The sequence below is a fragment of the Callospermophilus lateralis genome, chromosome 4 (assembly GCF_048772815.1).
Source record: "Callospermophilus lateralis isolate mCalLat2 chromosome 4, mCalLat2.hap1, whole genome shotgun sequence".
NCBI lineage: Eukaryota > Metazoa > Chordata > Mammalia > Rodentia > Sciuridae > Callospermophilus > Callospermophilus lateralis.
Genome location: NC_135308.1, coordinates 67705596 through 67729851, shown reverse-complemented (window position 1 = coordinate 67729851; position 24256 = coordinate 67705596). Strand labels below are relative to the sequence as shown.

Genomic DNA, 24256 nt, shown 5'->3' with positions numbered 1-24256 from the left:
TGCCGGACCCCACCCCCGGCCCCGGCCCGGGACCCCCTCCCCTCCCGGGCTCCCCCGGGGTTCCCACCCCTCCCGCACCGCCGGGGACCCGGCCGGCCTGGCGCGAGTCCGTTTCCGGGCCCTGGCCCGGCCCCAGGTTGGAGAAGCCACAGGCGGCGGCGCTGGGATCTGGAGGTGAGCGGGGCGCAGGCATGGATCCCGGGCCCTGCCCTGGCGGAGCGGGGAGAAGGGCTCGGGCGCCGCTTCGGAAGGTCCTGCGTGAGTTCATGGCGTCCATCTGCGGGACGCGGGACGCGAGCAGAGGGTTTGGGGCCACCCGGGAAGGGGGTCTGGGCGAGGGTGCAATATATATATTTTTTTTTTCTTTTTTTTTTTTTTTTCCCTGCATCCAATCTTCTGGCCTTGGCCATCTCGCTTCTTTCTCCATGCACCCCTTGGGCTTCCCTGCAAGTTTGACTTCTGCACCCTGCCCACGGCTCCAGAAGTGGCCTACTCTCTGAGTAGAGGACTGAGGCTGGGATGAAAACTAAGCTGGTTATGCATTGAGTAAAAGACCATCCCACACACACGCTCCCCTGCGCCCGGGTGTTCTCACCATTAGGCAACACTGCCTCCACCCTCTGCTTTTGCAGGATTCTTGAGAGTGTAGCAAGGTTTCCCTGTTCAGAATGAGGATTGGAGCAAAGGAGTGAGGCTATAAAATGTTGGCATTATTAGGAAGAGGCAGGTTAAAGGAGTTGAAGAGAAAATTAAGACTTACTCTGTGGAAAAAAAGGGAACAGTGCTTACCTATTGAGGTGAGTGGGCCTGGAAGGATATGAGGCAGAATTAAAATTGAGTTTTGAAGGTAGAGAAAACTGAAATATAGAGGGAAGGAAGATGACAGGGTGGGGAAGGCCTGAGAACTCTAAGCAGATGGTAAATGTCAAAAAAATGCACTCATTCTTATGGGCATAGAAGGTGTCCTCAAAAGGGTCATCGAATTCCTGTGTCTCTCAAAGGACCTCAAAATATAATGCTAGGATTGTACTTAATGGTAGAATAGTTCGCATATCTATAAAAATCAAAATAACCCCCACTTTTTAAAGATAAGATTTCTTAGCATTTCAAAACCACCTTAGCATATTAATTATAGCACAATCTAGAAGTCCAGAGATAGTTATAGTCTTGGTTCTGGAAGAGAAATTAAATAGTAAAGTAGCATTCTTACAAAGTTAAAATACGGTGGAGCTCAGGATATAGCTCAGTTGGTAGAGTGCTTGCCTTGCATGCACAAGGCTCTGGGCTCAATCCTCAGCACCACCCCCCAAAATAAAACAAAACAAAGGTAATATATGCAAAAACAGCTGGGCATGGTATGAGCACATACGTATAATCCCAGCAGGTTGAGGCAGGAGGATTCCAAGTTCAACCTGGAAAAATTAAAGCCTGTTTCAAAATAAAAAGGTATGGGGGGATAGTTCAGTAGTAAAGAGCCCCTGGGTTCAAACCCCATTACTGGGTGGGGGTGGGTATATGGAAATACTACAATGTCACTATACAGATCTTTTGCAAATTGTGAAAAAATGCAGTTTTTAAAAATTAATGCAAGAGATGAGCACGGTGTCACACAGCTAAAATCTCAGCGACTTAGGAAACTGAGGCAGGCGGATCACAAGTTCAAGGCCAATTAGCAACTTATCAAAGCTGTAAGCAATTTAGCAAGATCCTATCTGAACATAAAAAGGTCTGTGGATATAGTTCAATGGTAAAGTGACCGTGTGTTCAATCCCCAGTACCAAAACTTAAAAAAAAAAAAAAAATACAAGAGGGCTGGGTTGGGGATCAGTGATAGAGTAGGGATCTGTGAGAGTATTTGCTTAGCATTCATAAAGACCCTGGGCTCCATCCCCAGCACTACCAAAAAAAAAAAAAAGAAAAAGAAATTCAAGACTCCTGAGAAGTAAATTGTACCCAATAGAGTTGTGCAGTGCAAAATCTGTATTACTTTATCATGGGCTTTTTGAATAGAGAAGTTTTGTGAACTGGGAGATGATTTCTCCAGTGATGTGGCATTACTACAATCTGCCTTTATCTCCTGATTCTGTAGGCATTGATTGTTATCATTTACAAAGTAAATTGACATAAAAATATAAAGGATTTGCTGGGGGTGGTCCATGTCTATAATCTCAGCTACTCAGAGGCTGAGGTGGGAGAACCACAGTTTGAGGCCAACCAAGGCAATTTAGTGAGACTCTGTTGAAAAGAAAAATGAAAAGTGTTGGAGCCATAACCCAGTGGTAGAGCATTTCTGGGTTATATTTCTAGAACAATAAGGAAGCAAATATGTATTTGTGTGTCTATGTACACAAATATATATACACACATTTAAACAAGGGCTTTATCTAATATATACACACACATATTTGTACAAAGGGTTTATCTAAGAATAGGTTATTGGATCAGAGTTTTGTTCAGGCTTCTAATTATCATGTTTTCCTATTTCAGCATTTTCCATTTCCATCCCTATAGTCACTATAAGTAATCTATCTGTATTATAGTTGGCAATAATAGTTTTCAACATTTTTGCAGCTGTCTCACTCATTCTTGTAGTCATTCTTAAGCTTCCAGGAGATCTTTGACTATCTCCAGTCCAGTCTGTCTCCCCCCACCACCACCTTGAATTACTTGCTACAGTTGTAGCTTTCTTTGGCCACTAGGGTTTACCTCCTTATTTTATAAGGCCTAGGGAGCATTCACCTGGGCCTTTAGGCTTATGTTCTTGACCATATGTGCAGAGGAACACTTTTCTGTGAGAGAACCCCTTCTCAGCTTAACAATCTCTTTATGTCCTACTGTTCCTTGTACCTTGTAGGGTCCATTCTTGTGATTCTCAATGGAGAGTGATTGCACAGATTAATAATGAAAACCAGCCCCCGGCGGCCACTGATTCTCAAAAGACGGAGGCTGCCTCTTCCTGTTCAAGATGCCCCACATGACACACCAGAGGAGGAACCTAAGAGACCCCCTGCCCAAGAGGAGCCTAGTCAAGTACAGGCCTCCAAAGAGGTGGCCGGGTCCAACTCTTGCAAATTTCCAACTGGGATCAAGATTATTAACCACCCTACTATGCCCAACACGCAGGTGGTGGCCATCCCCAACAATGCTGATATCCAAAGCATCATCACAGCATTGACTGCCAAAGGAAAGGAGAGTGGCAGCAGTGGGCCCAACAAATTCATCCTTATCAGCTGTGGGGGAGCCTCAACTCACCCTTCAGGACGTCAGCCTCAACCCCAGACCAGCAATGATTCCAAGAGGACAGAAGTTATTACAGAAATATTGGGACCAAAGCCTGCCACTAGGGATGCAAATGTTCTTAGACCACCTGGACCCACTCTGGGGCAGAGACTGGAGAACTGTGGTATGTGGTCTGCAAGGTAAAGGGATGAGGAGCCTGGCCTTTCCTCTCTGGTGGCAAGTCAGCCATGTTGATGCCCTCAACAGATAGGCTGAACCCAGGGAAAGTCTTGACTTTTTCATCCTTAAACCTTGATACAGATTCTCTGGTACTGTCAAGAGAGTTATAATCATAACTTAGCATTTTTATTGCCTTCTCAATTTTGGAAAATGATTTATTATTTTGGTTTATTCTTTCCATTGAACCTGTAAGGAATTAAATCTTTCTTTGTTATAAAGGAGCAAACTAAAGCATGAGAAAGAAAAGTGACTTTTTTTGTGTAGATATTAAGTAACTCATTTGTAAGGTTGCCACAATTGATGACTCAGGTTTAGTGTGGCTCATACTGAAATGCAATTTGAACTATGCTCTTGAATTTCTCCTGAAACCCATTTTGGGTTAGAGTAACTTAGAGCCATGGGAGATTTACCATGTGTTCTCTTGTCCCCAAGGGTAGAAGAGTGATCCCTAACCACCAATACTGATGTGCCTATTGGGATAAGCTGCTGATCCTATTGGATCAGGCAGCTAAGTGGGGTCTTGGATTGTTTCCCCTCTAGCTGGTGGTGACACAACAGGCTGCACCCTGGACAACAGCTTAACCAACATCCAGTGGCTTGAAAAGATGAGTTCTGATGGACTGGGCTCCTGTAGCATCAAGCAAGAGATGGAGGAAAAAGAGAATTGTCACCCGGAGCAGAGTCAGGTTAAGGTAAACCATTCTGTCATTCACTAAGAAAATCAGAGCCAATGCAGGGAATTTCTAAGAGGAAAAATGGATCCAGTGGCTTGCTGGAGCAGAATTTCCAAGTTCTAGTAGAAGCACTCAGTGCTCTTCTGTATAACTTTTGAGCTACTTTCTACCTGAGATCTTTTTCTCCCCATCTGTGAAACTTCCTTGAGGGCAGACTCTGAGCACTGGGTTTGGTATTCTGTCCTTCTAGATATTCAAGAAATGAGTAATAGTCTTACTTTGGGAAGCTATTTGAACTTTAAGTAAGTAACACAGCTGTATAAATTGTTATGGCTTTTTTTTTTTTTTTTTTTTTTTTTTTGGTTGTTCAAAACATTACAAAGCTCTTGACATATCATATTTCATACATATTCAAGATGGTTATGAACTCCCAATTTTACCCCAAATACAGATTGCAGAATCACATCGGTTACACATCCACATTTTTACATAATGCCCTATTAGTAACTGTTGTATTCTGCTGCCTTTCCTAGCCTCTACTATCCCCCCTCCCCTCCCCTCCCATCTTCTCTCTCTACCCCATCTACTGTAATTCATTTCTCTCCTTGTCAATTTTCCCATTCCCCTCACAACCTCTTATATGTAATTTTGTATAACAATAAGGGTCTCCCTCCATAACCATGCAATTTCCTTTTTCTCTCCCTTTCCCTCCCACCTCATGTATCTGTTTAATGTTAATCTTTTCTTCCTGCTCTTCCTCCCTGCTCTGTTCTTAGTTGTTCTCATTATATCAAAGAAGACATTTGGTATTTGTTTTTTAGGGATTGGCTAGCTTCACTAAGCGTAATCTGCTCTAGTGCCATCCATTTCCCTGCAAATTCCATGATTTTGTCATTTTTTAGTGCTGTGTAATACTCCATGGTGTATAAATGCCACTTTTTTTTTATCCATTCATCTATTGAAGGGCAACTAGGTTGGTTCCACAGTCTAGCAATTGTGAATTGTGCTGCTATGAACATCGATGTAGCAGTATCCCTGTAGTACGCTCTTTTAAGGTCTTCAGGGAATAGTCCGAGAAGGGCAATAGCTGGGTCAAATGGTGGTTCCATTCCCAGCTTTCCCAGGAATCTCCATACTGCTTTCCAGATTGGCCGCACCAGTTTGCAGTCCCACCAGCAATGTACAAGAGTACCCTTTTCCCCACATCCTCGCCAGCACTTGTTGTTGTTTGACTTCATAACGGCTGCCAATCTTACTGGAGTGAGATGGTATATTAGGGTGGTTTTGATTTGCATTTCTCTGACTGCTAGAGATGGTGAGCATTTTTTCATGTACTTGTTGATTGATTGTATGTCCTCCTCTGAGAAGTGTCTGTTCAGGTCTTTGGCCCATTTGTTGATTGGGTTATTTGTTTTCTTATTGTTTAATTTTTTGAGTTCTTTGTATACTCTGGATATTAGGGCTCTATCTGAAGTGTGAGGAGTAAAAATTTGTTCCCATGATGTAGGCTCTCTATTTACCTCTTTTATTGTTTCTCTTGCTGAGAGAAAACTTTTCAGTTTAAGTAAGTCCCATTTGTTGATTCTTGTTATTAACTTTTGTGCTATGGGTGTCCTATTAAGGAATTTGGAACCCGACCCCACAATATGTAGATCAGAGCCAACTTTTTCTTCTATCAGACGCAGAGTCTCTGATTTGATATCTAGCTCCTTGATCCACTTTGAGTTAACTTTTGTGCATGGCGAGAGGAGGGGATTCAGTTTTATTTTGTTGCATATGGATCTCCAGTTTTCCCAACACCATTTGTTGAAGATGCTATCCTCTCTCCATTGCATGCGTTTAGCTCCTTTATCAAATATAAGATAGTTGTAGCTTTGTGGATTAGTCTCTGTGTCTTCTATTCTGTACCATTGGTCCACCTGCCTGTTTTGGTACCAGTACCATGCTGTTTTCGTTACTATTGCTCTGTAATATAGTTTTAAATCTGGTATCGCTATACCGCCTGATTCACACTTCCTGCTTAGAATTGCTTTTGCTATTCTGGGTCTTTTATTTTTCCATATGAATTTCATGATTGCTTTATCTATTTCTACAAGAAATGCCGTTGGGATTTTGATTGGCATTGCATTAAGCCTACAGAGAACTTTTGGTAATATCGCCATTTTGATGATGTTAGTTCTGCCTATCCATGAACAGGGTATATTTTTCCATCTTCTAAGATCTTCTTCTACTTCTCTTTTTAGGGTTTTGTAGTTTTCATTGTATAAGTCTTTCACCTCTTTTGTTAGGTTGATTCCCAAGTATTTTTTTTTTTTTTTTTTGAGGATATTGTGAATGGAGTGTTTTTCCTCATTTCCGTTTCAGAAGTTTTGTCGCTGATATACAGAAATGCCTTTGATTTATGCGTGTTGATTTTATATCCTGCCACTTTGCTGAATTCATTTATTAGTTCTAGTAGTTTTTTTGTAGACCCTTTTGGGTCTTCTAGGTATAGAATCTTGTCATCTGCAAATAGTGATAATTTAAGTTCTTCCTTTCCTATTTTTATGCCTTTAATTTCTTTCGTCTGTCTAATTGCTCTGGCCAGTGTTTCGAGAACTATGTTGAATAGAAGTGGTGATAGAGGGCATCCCTGTCTTGTTCCAGATTTTAGAGGGAATGCCTTCAATTTTTCTCCATTCAGAATGATGCTAGCCTGAGGCTTAGCATAGATAGCTTTTACAATGTCGAGGTAAGTTCCTGTTATCCCTAGTTTTTCTAATGTTTTGAACATAAAGGGATGCTGTACTTTGTCGAATGCTTTTTCTGCGTCTATTGAAATGATCATATGGTTCTTATCTTTAAGTCTATTGATGTGGTGAATAACATTTATTGATTTCCGTATATTGAACCATCCTTGCATCCCAGGGATGAATCCTACTTGATCATGGTGCACAATTTTTTTGATGTGCCTTTGTATCCAATTCGCCAGAATTTTATTGAGGATTTTTGCATCTAAGTTCATTTAGCCAGATGTATGCTTTGAAGACATTTATCTGTCCCATGTTCATGAGAATGTTTTTCACAAACATTGGAACAAGATGGGTTATTCACAGCGTATCAGAGTTGACCTATAAGTCTAAAAAATGGTCGTGGATTAGTACAGTAAAATCTCATAGTCTATAACCTAGCTCTGAAAATTTTCAACTAGGAGAGAATGAACTTCCTCTTAATATTGAACAATATCTTCAACAAAATGAATGACGTCAGAGAAGTAGTTCCTCACTCACTACAGTCTAGGCGAGGTCATTGAAGATCCTAATCCTAAAATTTATGCCACTGTGGAACAGCAGTCTCAAATGAGTGTGATTCTAGGATATCTCTATGGGAAAAGGTTCCTCTAGAGGATGTTCTCAAGGGGCTCTGGTTGGAGAAGTTCTTGTGACTCTCTTTGTCATTCCCTCTTCTCTTTCCTTTTGACTTCTCACATTCCTCAGATGGAAGAGCCCTCAGGAACATCAACATCGTGGCAGGACTCTGTGTCTCAGCGACCGCCTTACTCTTACATGGCCATGATACAGTTTGCCATCAACAGCACTGAGAGGAAGCGCATGACCTTGAAGGACATCTATACTTGGATTGAGGACCACTTCCCCTATTTTAAGCATATTGCCAAGCCAGGTTGGAAGGTAACATATCCCATAACCACTAAAGTCAAAGTCTATGTGGCCCAAGCCTGACAGGTGGTTTCTGCTGTTGTACTGCACTTTGTATCTAGCCCTCTGGGTCAGACATTAAGTGCAAAGGATGCTAGAACTATAAACAGATCTGTCTTTGGATTATAACTGATCCCACTGAATCTAAGCAAAATTATCAATACCAGTAACAGAGATGCATGCCTTTAAACCCAGTAACTCAGGAGGTGATGCCAGAGGATTGCAAGTTCAAAGCCAACCTCAACAACTTAGTGAGACCCTGCCTCAAAATAAAAGATATCAACAAGATCGCTATAACGACTTCCTTGGTTCCCACATGAGGTTTACAGAGAGACTTCAGTGTAGTACCCAAGCCTACCTTTGTGCCACACTAAACAGTACCTGCAGCTGGAGTAGTGAAGTCATTTTATGAAAAGATTTGTGTGTGTGTGTGTGTGGTGGTGGTGGTGGTAGGGGTTGAACCCAGGGCCTTATGCATGCAAAGCAAGCACTTTACCAACTGAACTATATCCCCAGCCCCTTATGAAAATATCTTAATAAAAAAGAATCAGAACACTGAGATTCACAAGATTGATCTCCGGTAATGTCACATATCATTTACAGTTCACAGGTTCAAAGTTACAAGTCATGTTTTTAGAGAGGTATTTAATTCTAAGATAAAGATGGTCTGTCCCTGTTTTGTTTCATTTTCCCCGCATTAGAACTGTTAACTTCTCACTCTTAATTAACTTAAATTCCTAGTTTTGGGGTTGGGGTTGTGGCTCAGTGTTAAGAGTGCTTACCTGGCACACGTGAGGCACTGGGTTCCATCCTCAGCACCACATAAAAATAAAATAAATGTATTATGTCTATCTACAACTAAAAATATACATATATTTATATGTGTGTGTGTATATACACACATACACTGATATATAATAAATAAATATTCTTAGTTTCTTTCTTTCTCCTTATCTGTTTCCCTATTAATTGTTATTTCACAGTCTCTGCCTTCCTAGCTCTCCAGGGTGTGGGTGTGTGTGTGTGTGTTTTTTTTTTTTTTTTTTTTCCAGTGCTGATTGAACCTAGGGCCTCACATATGCTAGGCAAGTGCTCTTCCACTGAACTATAACCCTAGCTCTACCAGGTCTTCCTTGTATGCACACAAGCACATGTGTGTGTATGTGTGTGTATGTGTATTAAGCTTTATTTATTTATTTATTTATTTATAACTAGGCATTGAACACAAGGGTGCTTTACCACTAAACTATACACCCAGCCCTTTTTATTTTTTATTTTGAGACAGGATCTTTCTAAATTGCTGAGGCTGCCTTTGAACTTGCAATCCTCCTGCCTCAGCCTCCCAAGGCAGTGAAATTACAAGTGTGTGTCACTGTGCCCAACTCCTTTTTTATGTTTCACTGAAAACTTTTTTTACCTTTTGGGTAGAAATGGGATTTGTTGGGTTGGGGATATAATTCAGAGGTAGAGCTCTTGCCTAGCATGCACTAGGCCTCGAGTTCAATTCCCAGTACCACATAAAAACAACCACAAAATGGATTTGCCTAAAAGGGTTATCAGATTTCTACTGGAACCAGCAGGTGGCTGCCTCTTTGTTGATTCTGCATTTGGCCCCAGTGTAGACTGTCCTAACTGTGAAACTTTGCCTACCCAGTGCCACATAGAAGCCCTGGCTATGGACATCAAATCTTAGCTCATATTTGATTCCCAGAGTGATATATCCCTGAATCCCAAAAACAGTTTCCCAATATCTAAAAAATTTTTGTTGGGGCTGGGGATGTGGCTCAAGTGGTAGCGTGATTGCCTGGCATGCACAGGGCACTGGGTTTGATCCTCAGCACCACATAAAAATAAAATAAAGATGTTGTGTCCACCAAAAACTAAAAAAAAAGAAAGAAAAATTAAAAATTAAAAAAATTTTGTTGGTTTTGGTACCAAGGATTGAACTCAGAGGTGCTTAATCACTGAGCCACATCCCTATCCCTTTTTATTTTTTATGTTGACACAGGGTCTCACTAAGTTGCAGAGGGTCTCACTAAGTTGATGAGGCTGGCCTTGAATTTGAAGTCCTCCTGCCTTAGCCTCTCAGGTCACTGGGATTATAGGCATGTGCCACCATGACCAGCCTGAAAAGTTATTTTTTTCTTTTATACTCCCAATACCTTTAGATCTTTATTGACTGTGCAAAAGACAGTCTGCTCATTTCTCCTACTGCAGTAGGATCTCTGAAAAACACAGTGGCTGCCTGGCTCAGATTGTCTTCCTCTCCCCACACAGATGTAGTGGCAGGCAGAATTTGCAGATGTGAAGTTCTGCAAAGGGTTCTCCTTTTCACCCAGATCCTGTGCCATGATAGAGAGCTGGAAGAGAGGGGGCAGCTTCGGGCCCAAGGCGATGAGTCTGGGGGCAAGCCAGGTCTTTTCTTTATTACCATCCTAAGGAGTGGCACCAGGCTTTATCCCCATGGAACAGAAGGACAAACAGCTGAGATTGTTAAGTGTGCAGTGTCAGGAAGAGAGTTGCTAACAGGCAATATTACAGGGAGCCTGGACAAAGCCTGTGCTGAGCACATGGGATAGACTCCTACTGGCTTCAAAGGTGATGTTTTTGAAGCTAAATTAGCTGATAACGGTCTCCTTCCTCTCATTTCAGAATTCCATTCGCCACAACCTTTCCCTCCATGACATGTTTGTTCGGGAGACATCTGCCAATGGCAAGGTCTCCTTTTGGACCATTCACCCCAGTGCCAATCGCTACTTGACATTGGACCAGGTGTTTAAGGTGAGTATCCTTCTTTCTTCTAAATAGAATCAGTTTTGGAGGTCATAGCGGACATCTCAATAGGGACAGACTCTCCTCACGATGCTCTCATTTGGTTGGGAGAGTTAGGAGCCAGCCAGCCAATTAGCAACTTGCTGAAATAAGTAGAGTTGACAAATAACCAAATAATGCAATTTTGTGGACTGGGGCATGAGAAGACTGTTCTGATCCAACATAGAAGACTTCCTAGAGCGGTGCTTCCCTAATTCCCCTGTGAATAAGAATTTCCTGGGACACTTGTTACAATACAGCTCTCCAGGCCGTATTGTTCAAAAATCAGGAGCCTATCGGAGTTCCTGGTTCAGTGGATCTGGAATGGACCCAGAAATTTGTATTTTTCACAAGCATCTCAGGTGATTCTTACAGAGAAAGACTGGGAAGGTTGCTCTAAAAACACCCTTCTTTAGGCTAGAGACTAGAAGCTGAGCCATCAGAACATCTTTTCAGAAAGATGCTGGTGTTTGGGGACCTGAGTGCCCATAAGGCTGTGGGTAGCTGTAACCATTCTGGGAGGGACAGTTGTTCAGGGTGTCCTCGGCATCCATCAGGAGTAGGTTTTTCCCCAGTCTGGTCAGATTGACCACATTGGTGGTAACTTCATCTCATTTCTCTCCCACAATGCTTGGCCGCCACCAGCCACTGGACCCAGGGTCTCCACAATCGCCCGAGCACTTGGAATCAGTAAGATTCTTTTCCTCTGGCTCGGGGCTTGGCCTTGTTTTCCTTTCACTGCTCAGCATGGCTTTAGTGGGCAAAGACATGGGGATGGGATTCTGTGGCTGTGTGACTGCCAGCCCAGAACACAGCACCCAAAGGATCTGGGAGTGAGAAACATGAGGCTGCTATTGCCACTCCTCTTTACCCTCCCATGAGCATCACAAAGATGCACTGAGCAACACAGAGCAGGGCCCAGCAGGAGAACATGCCATTGCAACTGCCTGGCATAGGCCTTGCAGGTGACAGTTTGTTCCCTCTGCCTTACTTCTTTACTACTAAGATAACTGTATGCTTTAGCATCCTCTGGGGGTGGTGAAGACCCATGGGTGAGGTGGTAGGACTGTCCTGCAATCACATGACCCTATGCCATCCACCTGTCCCCTAAACAAGGCTTGAGATATTATGCTTACCTGCATCCCTCCCTCAGATTGGCTTTTACTTTCTGGGCTGTTGGTTAGTTCAAGTGCACCAGCACAGCCTCTGGGGTTCTGCTATCCCTCTTTTACTTATTAACCTAGGTGTCTTTCTTTCCCCATCTGCCACATGCAGCAGCAGAAACGACCCAATCCTGAGCTCCGCCGGAATATGACCATCAAAACGGAACTCCCACTGGGTGCACGTGAGTACAGGAAAGTGGGCCTCAGGCCCAAGCCTTGTTCTGGGGGCATGTATGGTCTTTAGGGAATCAGACTCCAGATTCTGTTTCCAGCTCACAGGGATCTGAACCCAGAGAAGGACAGCAAAACTCCTGGTACTGAGAAGGGGAGAACCCCTCGCCCTCCTCTTCCTGATCACTCCTGTTTCCTCCTAGGGCGGAAGATGAAGCCTCTGCTTCCTCGGGTCAGCTCATACCTGGTGCCCATCCAGTTCCCAGTAAACCAATCACTGGTGCTGCAGCCCTCAGTGAGGGTGCCACTGCCCCTGGCAGCTTCACTCATGAGCTCCGAACTTGCCCGTCATAGTAAGCGAGTCCGCATTGCCCCCAAGGTGAGTGCCCTCTGCTTTTCTGTGAAGAGAGACTCCAGTCACTCCTGGGTGTTCCTTGAGATTCTAAATCTAGTTGAGTAGTCAAAGCATAAACACAGGAAAACTGAATAAGAGCTAAAAAGAAATTTGGATTATGATATAAGTAGTATCAAAAGCCGATTACTACCTGATGAGTTTAAAACAACAAAGACAACGGTGATTATGAGGGGCTGGGGATGTGGCTCAAGCGGTAGCGTGCTCGCCTGGCATGCATGCAGCCCGGGTTCGATCCTCAGCACCACATAGAAACAAAGATGTTGTGTCCGCCGAAAACTAAAAAATAAATATTAAAAATTCTCTCTCTCCCCCTCTCTCTTTAAAAAAAAAAAAAAATGATTATGACAGGTGGGCTGGGGCAGTTAGGGAAAAATCCAGAAGGGAGGCAAATCCTAGAAAGAAGTGGATCTGGGAAAGCCAAAGAGCTGCCAGGCATGGTGGTACATGCCTATAATCACAGCAACTTAGGAGGATGAGGTCAAAGGATCACAAGTTCTAAGCCAGCCTCAGCAACTTAGTGAGACCCTATCTCAAAATAAAAAGAGCTGGGGATGTAGCTCAGCAGCAAAGTATCCATGGGACACGAGTTCAATCCCAATACCACAAAAAAAAAAACACATAAATTAATCGAAAAAGACCCACATATTGACAGTTTAATGCAAGGTCTTCCATATTTTACCCATGCTCCTAGTATGGCATACTATGCCATTGGCAGTACTGGGGATAGAACCCAGGGCCTCACACATGCCAGGCAAGCACTCTACCACTGAGCTACATCCCCAGAATATTAAATCCAGGAACTCTATCACTGAGCTACATTCCCAGCCCTTTCTATTTCTTATTTTGAGACAAAGTTCTTTCTAAATTGCCAAGGCTAAATTTGAACTTGTGATCCTCCTGCCTCAGCCTCCCAAGTAACTGGGATACAGGTGCCACTGTGCCTGGCTTCCATGAGGTCTTATTGGGTTAGAAAAAGACAGTGGCCCATGCTTATAATATTAAATATTCAGAGGAGACTGAGGCAAGAGGATCACAAGGTCAAGGCTATTCTGGGCAACTTAGCAAGATTGTCTCAAATATAATAGGATAAAAGAGGATGGAGAACTGGGGGTATAGCTCAGTGATAGAGCACTTGCCAACTCTGTCCACAAGGTCATGGGTCCATTCACCAGAACCAAACACACACAAAAAAGACGTCACAGAAGTTCTTCCCAAGTACTTGGTATAGTTCTAATTTATTGATTTTTATGTCCACATAACATTCACAGATTATTGAACTTTTATATTTTTTATGGAAATATTTTGTTTCTGGGCTGTTGTTTTTTTCCAAATGTTTTTTAGTTATACAAGGATACAATATCTTTATTTTGTTTATTTATTTTTATGTGATGCTGAGGATCGAACCCAGTGCCTCACATGTGTAAGACAAGTGCTCTGCCACTGAGCCACAACCCCATCCCTTGTTTCTGGGTTTTTACCCTATGAACAATAATGTGATAAATATCTTCGCAGCAATCTTTCTTTATAGTGCTTTTATGTCTATGAGATAAAGTCCCAGATATGAAATTGCTAAGTGAGAAGGTATTCTAAATTTACTAAATATTTCTAGATTGTATTCCAAAAACCTATGATGATTCATATTTCAACCAGCAATATAAGAACTATATAATCACTGCAATTGGTATTATTAGTCTTTTTAATATTTGCCAATCTCAGGGCTGGGAATGGAGCTCAGTGGTAGAGGGTTTGCCTAGCAGGAGCAAGGCCCTAGGTTTGATCCACCAGCACCACCACCACCAAAAAAAAGGTTACCAATATTTGCCAATGTAATGCTATGTTTCCTTGTTGATTCATAAGATTGAGCACCTTCTCATTATATTTGGTCACTTGAAGTTGTCTTCAGTGAATTGCTTATTTATGGAATGGACATTGCCCATTTTTCTGTAGGGTCTTGTTATTAATTTGTGAGAGCTCTGTTAGTAAAATATTGACTTCTGTGTTTATGCTGAATATATTTTTCTGCTTCTCCTGCTTGGTTCCTAACTGTGTATGGTCTCTCTGGCCACAGTAAAATTATAAGTTTGTATGTAATCAAATATGTCTTTCTTCTCTTGCAGCTTCTGGGCTTCCAGTCTTGGTTAAGCAGGTCACCCTACCCTCAGATTGTGCATGTAGTCTTCTAGATTCTCTTAAGATTTGTATGATTTTCAAATTTTAATTTTTATGTTTAAATCTTTGTATAAATGGGTTTGATCTCCAACACCACAAAGAAATCTTTGTACCCAGTGTAAAATAGATATTCAATTTTATTTTCTCTGAGGTGGATTCTAATTATGCCAGTACCCACATTAAATATTCTTACCTTTTTTTCCCTCCTGTTTGGTGTTAAGAATTGAACTCAGGGCTGGGGATGTGACTCAAGCGGTAGCGCGCTCGCCTGGCATGCATGTGGCCCGGGTTCCATCCTCAGCACCACATACAAACAAATATGTTGTGTCCGCTGAAAACTAAAAAATAAATATTAAAAAAAAAAAATCTCTCTCTCTCTTTAAAAAAAAAAAAAAAGAAAGAAAGAATTGAACTCAGGGCCTCTGTTACTGAGCATGTGCTCTACCACTAAGCTTACCCCCAATTCCAATTCATTCATCTGTTATCCCCAGAATGGAATTACCACCTTCATCATATATATTAATATTTAAAAGAAGCTTTTAATTGTATAAAAACCAGAGATATGAAAAATTGTGCTCTATCTGTATGAATATGAATTGTAATGTATTCTGCTGTTATAAATAAAAATTAGAATTTAAAAATAAATAAAAGAAGCTTTTAAGGACTGGGGATATAGCTCAGTTAGTAGAATGCTTCCTTCGCAAGCACAAGGCCCTGGATTCAATCCCCAGCACCACACACACACACAAAAAGTGAAACATTTAAAAGCTTTTAAGATTTTAAAAAGACAAGAGAGCTGATGGCATATTTCAGTGGTAGAGTACTTAACCTAGCATGCATGAGGCCCTGGGTTCCATCCCCAGCAACACAAAGGGGGAAAAAAGGAAAGAAAATTTAAAATAGTATGACAAGATGATCGGCACCAGTATGTCACTTTGTTTGGTGATGGTTCTATATCCAGCCTGGTAGCAGCTGGTTGAATGTGACCCTTTTTACCTTGCCTCTGCTTCCCTTTCAGCTGCTACTAGCTGATGAGGGCATAGCCCCCCTTCCTACTGCGGGACCAGTGAAGGAGGAGAAACCCCTGCTTGGAGAAGGGCTGTTGCCTTTGCTTCCAGTTCAGTCCATCAAGGAAGAGGAAACTCAGCATGGGGAGGACATGCCACAGTTAGCAAGACCCATCAAAGTGGAGAGCCCTCCCTTGGAAGACTGGCCCTCCCCATGCCCATCATTCAAAGAGGAGCTGTCTCACTCCTGGGAGGATTCATCCTGCTCTCCTACCCCAAGATCCAAGAAGTCCTACAGTGGGCTTAAGTCCCCAGCCCGATGTGTCTCAGAAATGCTCGTGATTAAACGAAGGGAGAAGAGGGAGATGAGCCGGTCTCGAAGGAAACAGCATCTTCATCCTCCCTGTCTGGATGAGCCCGAGCTGGTCTTTTCAGAGGGCCCCAGCACATCCCGACGAGCTACTGAGGCCCCCCTCCTGGCAGAGCCTGTCTCCCACCTGAGCTGCCTCCAGGAGGAGGGAGGACCTTTCAAGACCCCCATTAAGGAGACTCTGCCCATCTCCTCCACACCAAGCAAATCTATCCTCCCCAAAACCCCTGAATCCTGGAGGCTCACACCCCCAGCCAAAGCAGAGGGTCTTGATTTCAGCCCAGTACGAACTCCCCAGGGCGCCTTTGGCTCCCTGCCTGACTCCCTGGGGCTGATGGATCTGAGCACCACGCCGCTGAAAAGCATTCCCCTCTTTGACTCACCCCGAGAGCTCCTCAATTCAGAACCCTTTGATCTTGCCTCTGACCCCTTTAGCAGCTCTTCCCCCTCTGATCTGGAAGTTCCCAAGCCAGGCTCTCCAGAGCTTCAGGTTCCCAGTCTTTCAGCCAATCGTTCTCTGACTGAAGGTCTGGTTCTGGACACGATGAATGACAGCCTCAGCAAGATCCTGCTGGATATCAGCTTCCCTGGCCTGGAGGAGGACCCATTGAGCTCTGACAACATCACCTGGTCTCAGTTTATTCCTGAACTACGGTAGAGACTGGACTTGACCTTGCCTTGCTGCTCAAGCTGTCCACCATTCCAGGCATTCATGTGGCTGGACAGTCCCAAGGCTCAGTGTACCCCAATCCCTCTGAGTGAGGACAGCAGGCAGGGACCGTGCTGCTCCTCTTAGCTCCCCAGCCTGATTATGCCAAGGCAGCAGTCACACCTTAACTGCTGCTGGGACCTTTGCAAGCAGTAGGGTAACTGGTCTCTGTGCCACCTATGCTTCTTGAGAGAATCTGATTCCTCTGCTCTCCTTCCATAAGCTGAAGGGTGAGAATGGCAAAAGTAACGGTAAAAAGGAGTTAGTACTTCCCCAAACCGTTTTCATTCTGTGCCCAGCAGTCTCACCTTCCCTGCTCCTTGTAGGGTGACCCTTGTAAATAGTGTAAATTTTCCAAATTATCCTCTAATTATAAATGTAAGCTTATTTCCTTAGATCATTATCTAGAGACTGCCAGAAGGTGGGCAGGGTAACAAGGGGTTGCAATTTGCCTCTATTCCTTGCTTTTGGTTCCTGGAGAAGGGTAGGACCTGCAGTGCAGGTTTCTTCCTGACCCAAGGTACCTAGCTCAAGGGTTCTTTACTATAGGCACCCAATCTGCTTCCCAGGGTCCCTCTTATTGCTCCTTCCTCCTACCTCCCCATGTTTCCAAGTCAGCTTTCCTGCAAGAAATCCTGGTTTAAAAGGTCTCATATCGGGTCAAGGTCTCATATCAATTTTGGGGTGGTTGGATAAATGCATCTACAGCAAAGAGAATAAGTGCCCAGATGTGCCCACTATTAGATGTTTCTCTGATAATGTCCCTAATCATGCCAGGGAGACTAGAATTGACGAGAACTCAGGCGGAGGCTTGAGAAGGTGGAAAGGACCCCTGACCTGCCTGGCTTCCTTAACTTGCACCTCAGCTTTGCAAAGAGCCACCCTGGGCCCCAGCTGACTGCATGTACATGAGCCAGCTCAATAACACTACTGTAACTACCTACCAAATAAAATCCAGGGTGGACCTGCTGGTCTCTGTGGTCTCAGTATCTGGAAGGGTTGGAAAAGAAAGTGGGTGATGGTGGATATGGTGGTAATGGGGAGAAGCAAGGCCTGCAGCTCTCAGTGGGAGCACTGGAAGAATGCACAGGGTTTTTGCAGAATCCCCTCCCTGTCATACTCTGCTGGAGCATATATCCTCTCTAACATAGAAATTGCCAGTTTTCCCTCTTTTCCCTGTCATAGATCTGTTCTTGGGGCCTCTGTGCCTACTGGCTAACTTAGGATTCTATCAGCTCTCAATAAGAGTGGCAGGCCCCAAAAAACATTAGATTAAAATGGGCTGCACTGCAGGTGCCTTCCTAAAACCTCATCCCCAGCCTGAGACGTAGAAGCCAGCCTGCTTGGTTATTCTCCTTACCAAGACTTCCTAGCACATTCCTTCCCAGAAACAGTTCCTGTCACCAATTTTTGCAGCCAGAATTGTCAAGAGAGTCCTTCCCACTCTCTGCCTGTCTCACTTGAAAAGGAGGCAGGATCCCGAGGGCCTGAAGAGCCTCTGGTGACAGGTAAGGGCCTCCTCTCTTGTCACCAGCCAGGAAGTATCACCATAGCGACCCTAGCAACAAACAATGGTGCCAGAAAGGGCTTCCCCACTAAGCCACCCCTCCTGGCTCTGACGCCCAGAAGAAGAATGACTAGTAACCCACAAAGATCACTCAGAGGAAGGATGAGCAATTCATCTTGTGTCAGAGAGCCTTTCCTAAAGGTAGGGGGAGGAGCCTACCTTTTTCTCCCTGGGCTAGAGGCTGTTGTGAATTCTCCCCTGTGTTTCCCTCTTGGTCCTATGATGCTGCTGGCACAGAGCTCAAAACAGAGGAGATGCCTACTTAGCACAGATGAGTATCACTTATCCAAAATGCTTATCCAAAAGTGTTTCAGGAATTTTTTTTTAATATTGAAATATTTGCTAGATGTCTTAGGGAGAGGACCCAAAATTCACATGTTTCACATATACCTTATACAAGGTAATTTTATACAATGTGTTTAGTATGCCTGTGTTTTCACTGCAACTGATCATATAAAGTCAGGTGTGGAATTTTCCACTGTGACTTATCAGTACTCAAATTCAGATTTTGAACATTTTGGATTTTGGATTTTCAGATTAACGATACTCAACCTGTATCATATGTATCCCCCAGCCCCACATACTTATAGAAATGACTTAGACCCAAGAAAGAGTAGGTTTGGGGAATCAGAAAATCCTCGTGGGTAGACAGGAGGGAGAAGCATTTTTACAGATACACATTTTTGTCCTGGCCAGGTCACACTGGGCACTGTGCTATGTGAAAGTATTTCACAGCCTGGGGTTGTAGCTCAGTGGTAGAACTCTTGCCTAGCACTTGTTAAGGTTCAAGCCTCAGCACCACATATAAATAAATAGATAGATAGATTAATTAATTAAATAGAGGTATTGTATCTATTTACAACTAAAAATAAGTTTAAAAAAAAAAAAAAGCATTTCACACAGAACAATATGCTGAAGATGAACAGACAGCTCAAGTCCCAGCATCCTGAGTGAGTTCCTTAACCTCACTGGGTCTTGCTCTTTGCATCTTTTGAGATAGTTTCCTTTTCTCTGACAATATCTGAGACAAACAACCTCCTTTAGGAAAGGTTGATTTTGAGTATGGTTTCAGAGGTTTCGGTCTATAGTGGTTCTGTCCTGCTGCTCTGGGCCTAAGGCAGCACAATGCGTCTTGGTGAGAGCTCAAAGTGGAGGAGTCAACACTTCATGGTTGTCCAAAAGCAAAAAGAAGAAGAGGCAGGGAGCCCATTGTCTCTTCAAGGGCACACCTCCAGAGACTTCCTTCCACTAGGCCCCACCTCCTAAAGATTCTACCAGCTCCCAATAGTGCCACAGGCTGGGGACCAAGCCTTTAACACATTGGCTTTTGAGGGACACTTCCAAACCATAGGGAAAATAACAATACTTGCTTACGTAATATGAGGGTTGAATGAGATGTGCTTGAGTATGGAACACAATGTCAATACTTAATTGCTGGGCTGGGGCTTGGGCTCAGTGGTAGAACACTTGCCTAGCACATGTGAGGCGCTGGGTTCGATCCTCAGCACCACATAAAAATAAATAAAGGTATTGTGTCTACAATTAAAAATTTAAAAAAAAAAGACATTTGCTACTACTTATCTCGTGGGGGCTGGGCACAGAAAAAGGGGAGGAACTGACATTCTAGATACTCGGTATACTTGTTTGCCTTTTACTAAGAGAGGGGACAGTGCTGTGACAGAGGAACAAATAGTAAAAGGAGTCTGAAATGGAAAACCAACTAGACCTGTTTCCTGGAGTGTCACCAGGACCAGAAGCAAGGGAAGGAGGGTTTCTGAATGGGCTGGTATGTGCCATTTCCCCTCACAGACCCTGCAGCTGATGTGCTTTCTTGAGAGCACCAGTTCCTGGGCAGGAAAGGGGGCAACAATGATGAGAAGGTAGGAAATCAAAGTCAAAATACGATCGGTGGAAAGAAAATTTGAGCAATCCATGAAAATAATACAGAGAATATTACAATAACTTCAGAAAGGCAGGACAGGAGCCAAGAGATGACTCCCTGCTGGCCATCATGGCTTGATGAGAGTCTTGGGCTTCAGGAGGTTGGCAGTTTGCTCCTGAGGAGGACAGTAGAATGCCTCCCCCGAGTCCCTGCCCCCTGCCTGCATAGCCAATCCCAGCTTCCTTTTGTCTCTCCCTAGATGGTCCATGCCAATGAATCCCTCCTGACCCACCAAACGTGGGTTCAGCGCGAGTTCCTTCTCCCCAGGGAGACCTGCGAGTTGCCTGGCTTTACCCGGCAAGCCTACCATCAGCTGGCCCAGAGGCTGCCACCCCACTCAGATATGAAGTCCAAAGTGCACCGCCAGCTAATCCACCCTTGGAAGGACACAATCCAGCACAGCTGGGGCTTTCACACGTGGCTCGATGTGGGGCGTTTGCCTGCCACCTTTCCCACACACCCTGACATGCCCTATGACAGCAATGTCTGGCGCTGGCTGACCCACTCCAATGCCCACGACTATCCCCCAGCAGACAACCCCATCCCTCCTCCCTCCTGGATTGGGAAAAACAACTTCCTGGCCTTCATCCACTCTACCCCCATCTTCTTGGACATAAACAGGAAGAGCCAGGTGATTTTGAAGACAAAGAAGGAGCTGAAGGAGATGCAGAAACTCAAGCTGAGGAGTGAAGTCAGAGCACCTCCACTGGATACTCATGGCAACATCATGCCTCCTGCAAACTTCAAAAAGTAAGATAAGCCCCTGCCTCTGAAGTTGCTCATCCTGCCCATGTTCACAGGTACCCTTCCCTCACTCCCATTCCTATTTCTGGTGTCTAAATTGGTACTCCAACCTGCCCATCTATGGTGTCATCCCTTTTATCTTTTTTTTTTAAGTTGTAGTTGGACACAATATCTTTATTTTATTTTCATGTGGTGCTGAGGATCGAACCCGGGGCCTTGCACACGCTAGGCAAGTGCTCTACTGCTGAGCCACAACCCCAGCCCCCTTTTATCCTTTTTTTGTGGTGCAGGGGATGGAACCCAGGTTTCCTCAGAGTACTTGTTGCTGAGTACATATGTAGGAGCATCCAAAAGGGAATAAGACCTAGTACCCTCCTCAAAAAGATTTCACTGTCAAATTTAATTACTTTAACTGTATTACTCAATCGCCTAAGACCCTCAGGAAAGTGGGCATCTTAGATGAAGAGGTCAAGTCTTTTGCTCAAGTTCTCACAGCCCCCAGATCACAAACTTTTTTTTTTTTTTTTTAAAGAGAGAGAGAGGTAGAGAGAGAGAGAGAATTTTAATATTTATTTTTTAGTTATCGGCGGGCACAACATCTTTGTTTGTATGTGGTGCTGAGGATCAAACCCGGGCCGCACGCATTCCAGGCGAGCGCACTACCGCTTGAGCCACATCCCCAGCCCCCAGATCACAAACTTAACAAACAGTTTTAACTTTTTCTTTTTTCTTTCTCTTTTTCAGGATTGGGTATTTAACCTAGGGTACTCTACCCCTGAGCTACACTCCCAGCCTTTTTTTTTTTTTAATATTTTTTATTTGAAGATGGACACAATACCTTAATTTTATTTATTTTTATAATGTGATGCCGAGGATCGAACCCAGTGCCTCACACATGCTAGGCAAGTACGCCACCACTGAGCCACAACCACAGGCCCCCCCTTTTTTTATTTTTGACACAGGGTCCTGCTAAGTTGCCCAGGCTGTCCTCAAATTTGTAAGCCTCCTCTCTCCGCTTCCTGAGTTGCTGGGATTACAGGTATATGCCACCATGGCTGGTGATTTTAACTTTCTTAAGCCTTTGAACCTCACATTTCTCAGGTATATATTAGAGATGCACCTGGTACTTTGATGGTTTTTTTGCGGATTAAATGACACTATGCTGAGCATATAAAAGGGGCACAAGAAGTGGCATCACTCCTGGTTTGGCATTTCCTTGAGAGTAGGATACAGCTGTGGGGGCAGCCCAGGAGCCTAGAATGAAGGAATGGGTCACAAAGTTTTTGTTTTTGCAGTGCTAGAGATTGAATCCAGGACCTTCTGCATGCTAAGCACATGATCTACCACTGAATTTCATCCCCTGCCCCTCAGATAAGGTTTCAGAGTTCATAGAAAGGGTAGTATGTGAACTAGACCTTGAAGGAGTTAGACAAGTTCAGAGGGTGGGAACAAGAAAGTAATGAGAATCTGGTTGTTCCTCTGAGCAGCTCTGAAAAAGAAGGGTTTAAAAAATTGTTAAAAATTAGCCTGGGGCCTGAAAGATGTAACTTAGTAGCAAAGCTCAAGCTTAAGCATGCTCAAAGTCCTGAGTTAGATCCCCAGCACAGGGGGAGAAAAAAAGGAGTAGTCATCGATGATGTTATGAGCATCAGGGACCCAAAAGACTTCAGACACATAAGATCAGATCTAAGTTTTAAGATGCTGTGGTCTTGTTGGGGAAATAGAATATTTATGTATAAATCCAATAGTTCTCAACCCTGGCAGCACATTAGAATGATCTGGGACTTTTTAAAAATTATGCCAAGGTTTGAGCCTCATCCCAGAAAGTCTAGCTTAAATGATCTGGGGGACAGGCATTGTGTTTTGTTTTTTTGAAATTATTTTATTTTATTTAGTTGTGGATAGACACAATACCTTTATTTTATTTATTTATTTTTATATGGTGCTGAGGAACGAACCTCATGCCTCACATGTGCTGGGCACTACCACTGAGCTACAAACCCAGGCCCTGGGCATGGTGTTTTACTTATCTTTTTATTCATTTATTAAAATTTATTACTATTATTTTGGTACCAGGATCCAACCCAGGGCCTCACACGTGCTAAACAAATGCTCCACCACTGAACCACACTCCTAGCCTGTGGTATGTTTAAAATTCTAATGTACAGTCATGGCTGAAACCCCTGAATAAACCAGCAACAGCAAATTGGGAATATCTGCAAACTAAGTGCAAAGCATGTTGAAACCGAAAATGTGCCACTATTCAACTGTGTGTGTTTGTTTTTTTTAAAGTCAATTTCCTACTGTTCAATACTACAGGCCAACAGAGAAGAGAAGCCACCCACTTGTGCAAAGTTCAGTGGACTTCCCACAGGCACTGCATTAGTGGAGAAGGTGAGACTTGAAGGACAGTTAGAATTCAGATAAGAATCTGCATAATGACAGTGGCTCAGGAGGTGGATGCAGGAGGATGGCAAGTTCAAGGCCAGCCTGGACAATATAGTAAGACCCCGTTTCAAAATAAATAAAAAGGACTGTGGATGCAGCTCAGTGGTAGAGTTTCCTGGGTTCAGTCCCCAATTACCACCCTCCCCAAAGAATCTGCATAAAAATATCATATACAGTATGTCAAAAGAATGAAAGGTTTACTAGTTAGACATGATCTCACCAGCCCAATGACAAAATGCACACCTAGGATGCAAGCCATTTGGCAAAGTTCCATATTGAAGGAAGAGAGAGAAGGGATTCCCATAGCCTGATCCCCATGGAGCTTGTGGAAGGCAGTGTCCCCCTCCCCACCATGCCTAGAGTTCTCCCTTGACTTCTCTGATGTCTCCACTTTCCTTCCTCCACAGAGCCCAGTACATATCTGCTGGTGGGAGGTTTGAGCCTCAAGGTCTCCCACTCCTGCCCAATCCACTCCCCACTACTCTCGCCAGAGGCTGGCCCTGCCCAAACCCTGTGCCTCATTACCAGGAGAAGGCGCTAAAGCTGGCCTTGCTGCCCAGCATGCCCCTGAGTAAGGACCTCATAAAGGATTACCAAACCCTGATAAAGGACCGAATTGCCTTGCCCCTCCACCCTCTGTCTAAGGCACAACCTGGCAAAACCTTTGGGAAGAAGAAGAAGAGAAGACCTGGATACATCTAGAAGGAGTCTCCAGATGGGTGGGGACCGTGGTGGGTCCGTAGGCACCCCCGCAAAACTCCAGTTTTCTAAACCAATGTTCCTGCAGCAGGAAGATTTGGAGTGGCTGATGGACTCTGGCTTCTGGAGAACAGCCTCTTCAACTTTTTCCCAACTCAAGCTGCCTCTGTACCCCCAGGCTCCTGGAGACTCTGCGGAAAATCTAAATTGTTC

At 43.8% G+C, this 24256-nt stretch overlaps 2 protein-coding genes across 2 annotated transcripts; both read left to right on the top strand.

The window, feature by feature from the left end:
- The first annotated feature begins 117 nt into the window (after positions 1-117).
- Positions 118-16592, top strand: Foxm1 (forkhead box M1). The gene is made up of 9 exons (XM_076852545.1): positions 118-174; positions 2855-3403; positions 4000-4151; positions 7610-7801; positions 10481-10609; positions 11285-11329; positions 11915-11984; positions 12177-12352; positions 15576-16592. Exons 2-9 carry the CDS (start codon positions 2902-2904, stop codon positions 16590-16592), a joined length of 2283 nt encoding a protein of 760 aa, XP_076708660.1. The 5' UTR covers positions 118-174; positions 2855-2901.
- Positions 16593-18276: 1684 nt separating this feature from the next.
- On the top strand, positions 18277-24046 carry Tex52 (testis expressed 52). The gene is made up of 3 exons (XM_076852544.1): positions 18277-18351; positions 20352-20902; positions 23752-24046. The coding sequence occupies exons 1-3, from the start codon at positions 18277-18279 to the stop codon at positions 24044-24046; spliced, it is 921 nt and encodes a 306-aa protein (XP_076708659.1).
- The last annotated feature ends 210 nt before the right edge of the window (positions 24047-24256 follow it).